Genomic DNA, 10,637 nt, shown 5'->3' with positions numbered 1-10,637 from the left:
ACCTATTTTACTATTTAAATTAGGTAAAAATATGCTCCAAATTCTTGTACTATTTGTATTTTTGTTATTTAGTCCCTCTACTTTTATTTTAAGGAATTTTATCTTTCTATTTTTAAGATTTAAAATTGGAATTCAATTGATAATGCAATTAGATTTAGGTTTATTGCCATTTTTAATTAAATAATTACTAAGTGAATAATTTTTTATTACAAAATGTTTTACAAACAAAATAAAAAAGAAATATGAAGGTGTTAATAATATGAGGTATTAAATTCTTAGAAATAAAAGTGCACGACTAAAATTTGAATTTACAAAGAGTACAGGGACTAACAACAGAATTTAACCTTTATATTAATATAATTCTAATTGGGCTGGGCCGGATAACAAACCGGGATTCTCAAACAGTCGGAAATAAGTACAGCTTGAGAGAGCCAAGCATCCATATATAAGCAACTAAAATTAGGGTTTTTGTTTTCCTCCCCACTCCTACACTTAATAAACTAAGTAGGTGCCGACTGCTCCGTTCTTTGTAGCAAAGCAAAGTTTGTGAAGCATGGCCGTCGGGTACTCATTTCCTTTTCCTTCATCTTTCTCGTTCTTCAAATTGGCTTTCTTTCTTTTTATTAAACCTGATCTGTTTCTGGGTCTTTCTTTTTGTAATGTAGGAAGAACAAGAGGATTTCCAAGGGAAAGAAGGGAGGAAAGAAGAAGGCGTGAGTACTGTTTTTTATCGATCTAGTTTTTAGCTTTAATCGCGCTTTGGGTATTTTACTAACAGATCTGTTCGTTAAATGTTTGATTTTTTTTTTGTTTAGAGCGGATCCTTTTGCTAAGAAGGATTGGTACGATATCAAGGCCCCTTCAGTTTTCACTACCAGAAATGTGGGGAAAACTCTCGTCTCCCGTACTCAGGGTACCAAGGTTTGTTTTCTTTTAGAAAATTATTTATTTATTTTTCGAAAATGTTTGCATTGTATTGTATTCTTTCAACCTTCGAGGAAATTGGGTTTTGTTTATATTCTTTGTACATTCCATTGCCAATGCTTGGAACTTTTCTTAGCGTTTATTGGAAGTTAATATGGAAGTTTAATGCTGTTGTCTTTTCATGGTATTTTCTGGTTTGCTCTGTAAAATGGGAACTGCAGTTTTGAGCTGAGCCTTGCTTGTATTGCTGGTTGTTTTTTTATGACCATGATGTTATTTTTGTTATTTGAAGTGCTGATTTACCATTTCTTTTGAAATACCAATATCTTGTATTAAGAAAATTGGCTACTGAACGCATAAGGTTCTCAATTGAGTGAGGAAATTTTGTATCTGTTATCAAACTATAAATTTATTTTGACTCTGCACTTCATGGTTACTTCTTTGAGAAGGATGCAACAATTGAAGTGGACTTATTTGAGAAACTTGTAACTTATTATTTGTTTACTTGTCTTGGTCGGCTTCAGTTATTTAGACGATTAATCACCTTTATGACTTTCTTCTACTTATGATATGCTGTGGATGTGTGTTCTTGATATATAAGTTTCCGCATAGAAACAGCACAATGAACTTAGATCTGCTCTGTATGTTTAACGTATAGTTACTGTTTGAGTTATATGTATGTGGTTTGAACTTGGTTATTTCATTGACAGATTGCTTCTGAAGGACTCAAACACCGTGTGTTTGAGGTTTTCCTTGCTGATCTTCAAGGTGGTGATGAGGATCATGCTTACAGAAAGATTCGTTTGAGAGCTGAAGATGTTCAAGGAAAAAATGTTTTGACCAACTTCTGGGTATGATTAATATAAACTTCCTTTATTTACTATATTATCCCAGCTTTTTTAGCAATAGAAGTTTAAAAATTTTGATTCGTTTTCCTTTTTCAAATTTCCAGGGAATGAATTTTACAACTGACAGGCTGAGGTCTTTGGTGCGTAAATGGCAAACCCTGATTGAAGCTCATGTTGATGTGAAGACAACTGACAATTACACTTTGAGATTGTTCTGCATTGGATTCACTAAGAGACGCCCGAACCAGGTTAAAAGGACTTGTTATGCTCAGTCCAGCCAGATTAGACAGGTAAACTACCCCGGTACTTGGACTGTTTGCAGTGTTTGTGTGCTTTCTGTGAATTTGTCAATCCCATGATGACCAAGTGAAATTATTGTTTTTCAGATACGCCGAAAGATGAGGGAAATAATGACTGCGCAGGCAACATCTTGTGATTTGAAGGAACTGGTTCAAAAGTTCATCCCCGAGGTGATTGGAAAAGAAATCGAGAAGGCAACATCTAGCATCTATCCTTTGCAGAATGTGTTTATTCGTAAGGTCAAAATCTTGAAGGCTCCCAAGTTTGATCTCGGGAAGTTGATGGAGGTAAGTTTCTGGCATCTATTCTCTTACTTTTCAATAAAATTATTATCCCATGGAGCTTGCCTAGTTAATTTCTTAATTTTCTTGTTTTCTTTATTCATTTAGGTTCATGGTGACTACTCAGAGGATGTTGGTGTGAAACTAGAGAGGCCTGCTGATGAGACAATGGCTGAGGCTCCTGCAGAGGTTGTTGGAGCTTGAACGAAGAACAATAGTCCATGAATTTGTCTTGTTTTTTTATGCTTCTAGGAGTTTTTGCTGATCATTTTAGTTTTGTCGAAAAATTGTAGTAGAGAATTTCTCCATGGTTTTGATGTTAAAAGGATATGATTTTGCAACTTAATATTTGAGTAAACAATATGTTACCCTTTGGTAAAAAATAAATATGATCTTTACCTTAAAATATTCATAATATGAATGACAAATACATGAATGTCATATAGGGTCACATTTAAGATGTTTATACTTCATTTGCTTTTCAAATAAAAAAATTAGCTTGTAGTCTTGCTGTGTTGAAAAAAACCCAACTCAAACTTGAAAATACCCTGAATTGTAGTTATAAATAAAAACAGGTTAAAATGGAACTAGATATATAACAAGTTCTACTAGTTTGCTCAAAATTACTAGATAGAGTGCTGTATACAGCTTATTAACTGATTACATCAAGACCTAATTCTAGAAGTGATAATTTGCTCTAAAAACAGGTTCTAAGCATATAAATTCCTTGAAAATTAGGCAAGCTTTGAATCTTATCAAGCAACAACAGGGCTTTTTTTTTTCTGTCTGTCTGTATATGCTTAGCCTCAGTCTTTACTAGAAGAAGGTCTTGCACACCCACAAAAACAACCCTTCTTTCGTCTTCCACTCCGTCTTCCACCGTTGTAGATAAAGTCCCTTAAGAGGACACCGGTTCGGGTTTTCCCTTTGTTCTTCCTTTCATCTTCTAGTTTCAGCATAACGTACTCGATGCTCTGCACCTCGAACTGCAACCTTCCGATCTTTTCAGACCCTTTTGTTGCCTGCTCACGTACCTTTTTCAAGTTGCTCTTTCCAGGTCCTTCCAATTCCATTGAGTTTGTCCCGTCTAAAGATGAAGAACTCCCTTCGACATCCTTGGTCAATTCACCATTGACGTTGCACAACTCCTTGATTGCATCCTCCACCTCTTGCAATTGTTCTTTGACTTGTCCGTATTCTAAATCGAACGCCTTCTTCCTCTTCTTGATTTCCATTCTCTTTTTCAGTTGTTTGACAGAGGTTTGAAGAGCCATCAATTTATGAGCATCAGAAGCAAGTCTGTCTAAGACCTTTCGGTTTTTAGCTCGTTTCTTTGGTTCTCTAATGCTGGTAGATATCTCTAACTTATCAATGCTCAACTCTTTCTCCACCAATGCTCCCAAAGAACTCTCGTTTTCAGGTTCTAGATCACTGGACTGATGACAAGCAATGATCTCCCCCGGTACAAACACCCGTTCTTGCATGTCATTGATTTTTGAATCAACACCACATTCATGCTCAGCAGACTCCCATAGTTCAAGCATTTGATCATCAGCTGTGCTGGTCTCTCTCTTACTCTTGCTCCCTCTGTATAATGAAGAATCAGAGACATGATCCAGGGGAATATCTTTCAACAATATCCCATTTCTCAATTCAGAAATTTCAGGTTTCATCTTCTTCGACTTGAGTTTTCGAGCAACCTCTTCACCAACTTGCATAGCTTTCTTCATTTCTGAATTAGAGGGGTTAATGGCTTTAGATGAAGCATCAATCTCGTGGCTGTTCTTGTTACTTTTCCGCTTCACAAGCCTATTCATCTCTTGCACCAGAGCTTTTTCGACTGCTTTAACCTTAGTGCACATCTCCTGCAAGTCTGAAATCCCAGATGTCAAAAACGCACTTTGTCCTTCTTCGAGTTTCTCCGAGCTCACCACATAAAGTTCATCAACCATTTCTACATCCTGGTGAAAACAAATAAATAGAACTTTAAATGTAGTATAATGCAAGCATATCTAAACAGTTTCAACCGTAAATATTCCCTAAATGTAGAAATTAATTTTACCTTATCTTCGTCACCATTTGGAACACAAAGCTTTGGCTGAAGAAGGGCAATTTGCTCGAGGGATATTATACTATCTTTCAGTGAAGCTATGACAGGAACATAGGCAGACATCGAGACCTTCAACCCTCCAATTTCACTTTCCAAGAACTCAACCCTTTCCTTCATCTGTCCTATTTGTGCACTCTTTACAGCACTTTCTTCTTCGAGTGTCTCACAAACTTCAGTAAGCTCGTGTACCTTATTTTCGAGTAGAACTTCACAAACGGCAGAAGCTTGGAAATCAAAGTAAAATGATGCAGCCTCAGCTTCCCACAGCTCGAACTCATTGCTTTTTTCTTGTAGCTCTAGACTCAGGTTTTGTCCATAAATCTTTTTTTCTTCGATTTCCTTGTGTAATGTAACAACTTTGGAACCCAAATTGTCATTTGCTTCACGAAGGTGTTCGATTTCCATTTTCTGTTCTTTGTTATCTTCCGATAGTTCAACAATCTGCCTCTCTAAGTTTTCTCTAATCTGTTTAGATTCCTCATATTCCCTCTTCAGTTCCTCGAGAGTCTGGTACAGTTCCGCATTCAAGTTATGTGCGGCCTGAAGCTTTTCATCTGCTTCTGAAAGCTCGATGGTCTTCTGTTTTAGCAAATCACTTCTGATAACGACTTGATAATTTAATTGGTCGTTCAAATCTTTGACACCATTTAGTCCATTGCGTAACTTCTCAACAGTTTCACTCAATTCTGAGATTTCAGCTTCTTTCTTGTTCAACGTCTTCTCCAATTTCTTGATTTCAACGGCTTTTTCGGCACCAAAGGTCTCTAAAATGAGAGAGAGACTACTAAGGGCTACCACTTCTTGTAGGGCAACACTGTTCTCATCTTCAAGAACACGCATATCCTCTTTGAGGTCCGAGAATTTCTCGAGCAAAAGTCTGTTTTCTTCGAGCTGCTTGGAATTTTCCTCCTCTAATAACAAGCAAGCTCCGTGCATGCTCTTCAACTTTCCACGTTCACTCTCCAATTCCGCGTTTAATATTTCTTTCTCAATCTTTCCGTCACGCACTTCCAACATCAACTGCTGGTCCATCTCTTGAAGCTCCCGCTTGTCTTTCTGCAGCATCGCATTCTGCTTTTCCACAATCTCGAACTTATACTCAAGGGCTCGGTTCTCAGACTCAAGTTCGCCGCCCTCGAATTTAAGTTGTCCGATTAAAGTTAACAGCACCGAGTTCTCAACTACCAGTCGTTGCTTCTCTTCCTGGTTTCTCGATAGTGAACTCTTTATGTCTTCAACATTATCCAGAATGCATGAAAGAGGAACTTGATCTGATTCAACTACATCCCGATGTTTGTTAACAGGATCAAACTCAAGAGCTCGGAAAATTAAATAAATCCCAGATCTTAGTTTCTCGATTTCATCCAATAGGAATTCACCTTCTATCTGCTGCTCAAGATTTTCACTCTCCAACTCCCTAATTAGTTTATCCGACAATTTGGACGCCTCGACATGTTTCTGACATTCAATCAACAAAGACAAGTTTTTTTCCTCGAGATCTTTTATGATCTTTTGGAAGATGAAGATCTCGACCTGAGCCTTGACAGCTTTATCAATTTCTTCTTCGAACTCTTTTCTCCGGAACCTACTTTCTTCTTGTAGTAAATGGACATGGTTTTCGAGATCCACTAACCGTGATTCACTTGACTGCACATAACAGGCACGCTCTTGTTGTTCCGCACCGAGGGAATCCCGTAGTTCCTCTACCTGACAGAGTGTCAAATCTTTCTCCTTCTCCAGGTCAGAATATTTTTCCTCCAGTTTATCGAATCGGAGTTCAAGGATGCATAGCCTCTTTTCAACATCCTCGAGCTTCAAGATCAGGCTGTCTCTTTCACCTGCAAGAACGGATTTCTCGTTTTTGAGATACTGGCAGAATTCTTCTAAGGTCTTTGACTTTGATCTCAAGCCTTCAAGCTCGATATTAGCACCAGAAAGGGAACTTTCCAACGATCTGTTTTTCTCAAAGAGCGTCTGCATATTCTCAGTCATCTTCTGTAACTGAGAAAGAAGAACCGATTTCTCAGCGGCAAGTGAAGATTTTTCTCCCCAAAGAAACTCACTGGACTTCCGTAATTCCCCAACAAGCTCCCTCGACCCTTCCAATTTGCCATTCAATTCCGACACTGAACTTCTCAAAACAGCATTCTTCTCCAAAAGATCATCCATGCTTCTCAGTTTCTTGTAAAGAACTTCGGCCTCCCCTCTTTGCTTGCTGAATTCTTCCTTCAGTTTCGAGTTCTCCTCTCGTAATTCCTTCACTGACAGTTCAAGACATTCAGGATTTAAACCTGCAGACAGCAGCTGTTGAATTAATGCCTGGTATGCACTACTCAAGACCTCAATTTCATCCTTCAATTTGTCAACTTCTTGCTGGAGGATATTACTTCGTTCCATTTGTACTGCAACCTCACTTTCAAGTTTTTCTTTCAGTTCCTTCAAGCCGAGAATTTCATCTTCTAAATTCTGCATCGAAACAGTGGCAGAACTGTTTAATTCATTGAGGCTCCGGTTTTCACCCTGCACTTGATCAATTTCTACCTCCAATTTTTGGTTGCTTGCTTCCAACTCGTTTAACTTTTGAAGCTTATTCAAGAGCTCCGATGTCAAAACTCGCTGCTCCTCTTGAGATTGCGAATTCAACATTTGTAAAGTTTGCAGTGTAGCCTCGACTTGCACAAATCGTAAATGCTCGTCTTGCAATGATGTCTGAAGTTTCTCCAAATCGTTTTGCTTCTCCGAAAGTTCACGATCCTTAATCGCTATTTTCTGCACCAGATTATCGGCCTCTACTAGTAGAGATTGATTCGATTTCTCCAGCAGAGCACGCTGTTCTTCCACGCTTCTCAATTTTTCACCACTGACTACAATCTCATTGTTTAATCGTTTTGCATCCTCCTGGGCACGAGAAATTTCACTCTCCAACTCGGCAATCGTTACCAAGCACTGCTCATACAGCCGAGCCATAGTATCTTTCTCTTCTTTCAGCTTAGCAATAGCATCTTTTAGCGCTTTAACTTCACTTTCAGCTCTTTCGATTTGCATGTTGAGCATTTTCGCGTTTTCTTCAGCAAGTGAGATTTTATTTTCTAATGATGATATCATATCAAGACACTGCTTGTATCGAACAAGACCAGCTTCCTTTTCAGCTTCTAACCTAGAAAGCTCTATCTTAAGATTCCGAACTTCAATATCTGCTTTGAAAGCCCTCTCGTTAAGCCCTTTTGCTTCCTCTTGGGATTGGGAAATGGTATTCTCCAAGCTGGATATTCTTTCCAAGCACTGATTGTATTGATGAAGACCAGCGTCTCGTTCGGCTTCAAGTTTACTTAATGCTTCTTTCAGAACTTTGATCTCGATTTCAGCTTTGCTGGCTCGTTCGTCAAGATTCCCGGCATACATTTGTGCTTCGTTAAGTTCTCTCTCAAGGCTAGATGACTTCTTTAAACTCTGATGGTAATGAAGAAGGACATCTTCCTTTTCGGCTTGAATCTCGGCAAGAGTTTTCTTCAAGAACTCTGCTTCAGTTTCAGCTTTACCTGCACGCTCAGATTCGGAAAGAACTTGATTCTTCAAATTTTCATTCTCAATCGATAACTGAGATAACCCACTCTGCTCATTTTCCTCGGCTTCACCACCATTCCCCTTCTTCACAGTAATGTTGGCATTTGGAGACACTATTCCCGATTCAAACATCTGATTCAACTGCTTTAAACCCCTTTTGTTTATCCCAGAGCCCTTTTGCAAGTCATCCAAATCAAAGAATGCACGAAAAGGATGCGGGGTTTCTGGTGTGTCAGGCTCAACCTCAGGGCCTGAAGAGCCCAAGGATGATTCATCATCCAATACGAAAGGAACCTGGTTGGGAAAGGCTTCCGACATGGTTTTATGGGCATGGCGAAGCTCAACGGTTGCATGATCATACCTCTCTGCTAAAGCGCGGTAAGCTCTATAGAACTCCTCAACTAATTTCATGAGCTCCGGCCGTTTTTTATAATACATTTCCGCTCGTCTTGCAAAAGAATCCGCATCTTCTTCGATCAGTTTGATCATCGCTTTAACTTTAGAATCCATATCTGTTGAAACAGAAAATCATTGCAACTGAGTGTAGCATATAGTGATATAAATGGATTATCAACTATATACATATATATACACATATATCATCATAGACCATCGCGGCAAAGTATTTAGAAAGAAAACTCATACCTGTAAGATTTTCTTGAAGCCATTTAGAATTCTTGGGGATATGACTATCCCACCACCAAGAATACAAGCGTCTAGACTCGGAATGTAATGAAGTTGCCATAATTCCACCAACAAGCAATAACGCAACGAGTTTCGGCTTTGCAAAAGCCTGGTCTTTACAAAAACTCAAGTAATGGGTCCAGGCCAGAATAACAATCTAATTCTGTTCCACTACTCTAATAGATCTTTATTCTGAATCACTTGCACCTATACACAACCAGAGATATTCAAGTCAAACTACTTGGAATGCATTTAGAGCAACAAAATTCACATAATCGAATGATAGAAATCCCCGATAATCTATGTAACCTAAGTTACCTATTCAGTCAAAGATCAATGATGTGCAACGATGAGATTCTCTTCCATGTTTCAAAGCTAACAAGCACTCCACTGAAAAGGGAAAAAAAAGGATTATATCAGATCTTCAATTTTGTAAAGAATCAATTAAACAAATAGAAATACCATGAATTCAAAACAAAGATTCCCAAAAGTAAGCATATAGCATACAGCATTTGTACTTTGCAGTGAAAGTGATTCAATAAAAAAAAGAAAGCCATAAAAGTTGTTTGGACCCAGTGGTCCAATTACAGAAGGAATTTCATCATACAAATCTACAATTCAAAGAAGCACATGACCCTGTTTTGTTTTTTTTTTTTTTTGGTTCTATTTGGGAAAAGATCATGAACTTTTATTTAAGAGTGGTCTTAAAAAAGGAAGAAGAAATGAACCATACGAACAAAACTGGGAAATAATTTAAGTATTCTTCCCAAAAACCAACATCAAATACTTGCAAAAAGGAACAAAATCTGGAAAAATAGCTATCTTTTTCAACAAAAAAACATAAAATTTAAGCAAACTGCAAGAAAGAAAAAACAAAAACATGAACTTTAAGCAAATGGGTAATTAAGAAAACAGCAAAAGAACAAGTTTTTAACAAAAGTTTGGATAAAATAACATACCAAAAACACAAAAAAAAAAAACCGGGAAATGGGATTTTGATGATCAGCAGCTGTGATAGTAAATCTTCAGCCGCATCTTGTTCAAAGTTACCCCATTGCTCTGTTATCTCTTACAAACTCTTCTGTGATTTTTGTTTTTTTGGTTCTTTCTCTCTCCAAATGAGTTTCTTAGCATTATATTCTTAGATTTGGCAAAGAGACACAATGAGAGAGAGAGAAAGTAAAAAGAAAAGAGCAAAGTAAACAAAGAAAGTTATTTATGAATAAAGATTGGAGTTTTTTTGCCACACTGTAAATAAGTAAGTAATTTGCATTTAAGGGGAAGACCGAATAAGACTTTGGATTGTTCAAATTAAAGTTTTGAAATGCGTCGTTTAATAATTGGGAGAGTTTATGGTATTTGGTCAAATTGGATGCCTCTCCTAATTGGAAATAAAAATTAGATGTGTTAAAATATGCCCCTAATTGCTGTATATTTATAAAATTATGGCTCGGTTTAATTTTAAGAAACAACGGCCATTTTCATTTTTGTTTTTTCGGAAAATTAAAATATCAAAAGAAAACATATTTTTTACAATTTTTAAAATGATCTTTTAAAATAAAATAATTGAAAACTAAAATAATAAAATTTTATTTTCATTGTTTTAATTAAAAATATGTACCAAACATTTTTGATATTGTCGTTATCAAAACAATTTTTTATTTCTATTTATGTTTTGTCATTTTCAGTAAATAGAAAATAAAAATCATTTCCTTAAAATAAAAATAGAAATTATTTTCAGAAAGCAAATGAAGCCTTAATATTTTTTTCATATGTAAAAATGCAAATATAATTATTAATATCGTTTTCTTTTATTAAATTATTCATAATAACGTTGTTTTTATTACATAATTATCCAACAAGTATTTTTATTTCAAACTATAATACCAACTACTTTAATAAAAAATTATTGACAATTAAAGTTTA

The 10,637-nt window shown here is 36.6% G+C and overlaps 2 protein-coding genes across 2 annotated transcripts; one reads left to right on the top strand and one right to left on the bottom strand.

Annotated features, from left to right (window-relative positions):
* Window positions 1-453: 453 nt before the first annotated feature.
* LOC105800540 (40S ribosomal protein S3a) lies at window positions 454-2,759 on the top strand. The gene is made up of 7 exons (XM_012631734.2): window positions 454-564; window positions 666-713; window positions 816-921; window positions 1,635-1,775; window positions 1,877-2,062; window positions 2,159-2,359; window positions 2,462-2,759. Exons 1-7 carry the CDS (start codon window positions 554-556, stop codon window positions 2,555-2,557), a joined length of 789 nt encoding a protein of 262 aa, XP_012487188.1. The 5' UTR covers window positions 454-553; the 3' UTR covers window positions 2,558-2,759.
* Window positions 2,760-2,947: 188 nt separating this feature from the next.
* LOC105800538 (protein NETWORKED 1A) lies at window positions 2,948-9,897 on the bottom strand. The gene is made up of 5 exons (XM_012631733.2): window positions 9,671-9,897; window positions 9,030-9,101; window positions 8,673-8,918; window positions 4,416-8,539; window positions 2,948-4,314 (listed from the first exon to the last, which is right to left on the bottom strand). Exons 3-5 carry the CDS (start codon window positions 8,770-8,772, stop codon window positions 3,160-3,162), a joined length of 5,379 nt encoding a protein of 1,792 aa, XP_012487187.1. The 5' UTR covers window positions 8,773-8,918; window positions 9,030-9,101; window positions 9,671-9,897; the 3' UTR covers window positions 2,948-3,159.
* Between the last annotated feature and the right edge of the window lie 740 nt (window positions 9,898-10,637).

The sequence above is a fragment of the Gossypium raimondii genome, chromosome 9 (assembly GCF_025698545.1).
Source record: "Gossypium raimondii isolate GPD5lz chromosome 9, ASM2569854v1, whole genome shotgun sequence".
NCBI lineage: Eukaryota > Viridiplantae > Streptophyta > Magnoliopsida > Malvales > Malvaceae > Gossypium > Gossypium raimondii.
Note: the sequence above shows the minus strand (reverse complement) of the source record. Positions and strands in the feature narration are given on the sequence as shown.

Excerpts from the sequence above, each read along its gene's own strand:
- LOC105800540 (XM_012631734.2), top strand. Across the intron at positions 922-1,634 it reads CCCGTACTCAGGGTACCAAG|ATTGCTTCTGAAGGACTCAA; the intron begins GTTTGTTTTCTT and ends TTTCATTGACAG. Across the intron at positions 1,776-1,876 it reads ATGTTTTGACCAACTTCTGG|GGAATGAATTTTACAACTGA; the intron begins GTATGATTAATA and ends TCAAATTTCCAG.
- LOC105800538 (XM_012631733.2), bottom strand. The coding sequence starts at position 8,772 with ATGGCAACTTCATTACATTCCGAGTCTAGACGCTTGTATTCTTGGTGG. Across the intron at positions 8,540-8,672 it reads GCTTCAAGAAAATCTTACAG|ATATGGATTCTAAAGTTAAA; the intron begins GTATGAGTTTTC and ends CTGTTTCAACAG. Across the intron at positions 4,315-4,415 it reads CAAATGGTGACGAAGATAAG|GATGTAGAAATGGTTGATGA; the intron begins GTAAAATTAATT and ends TGTTTTCACCAG.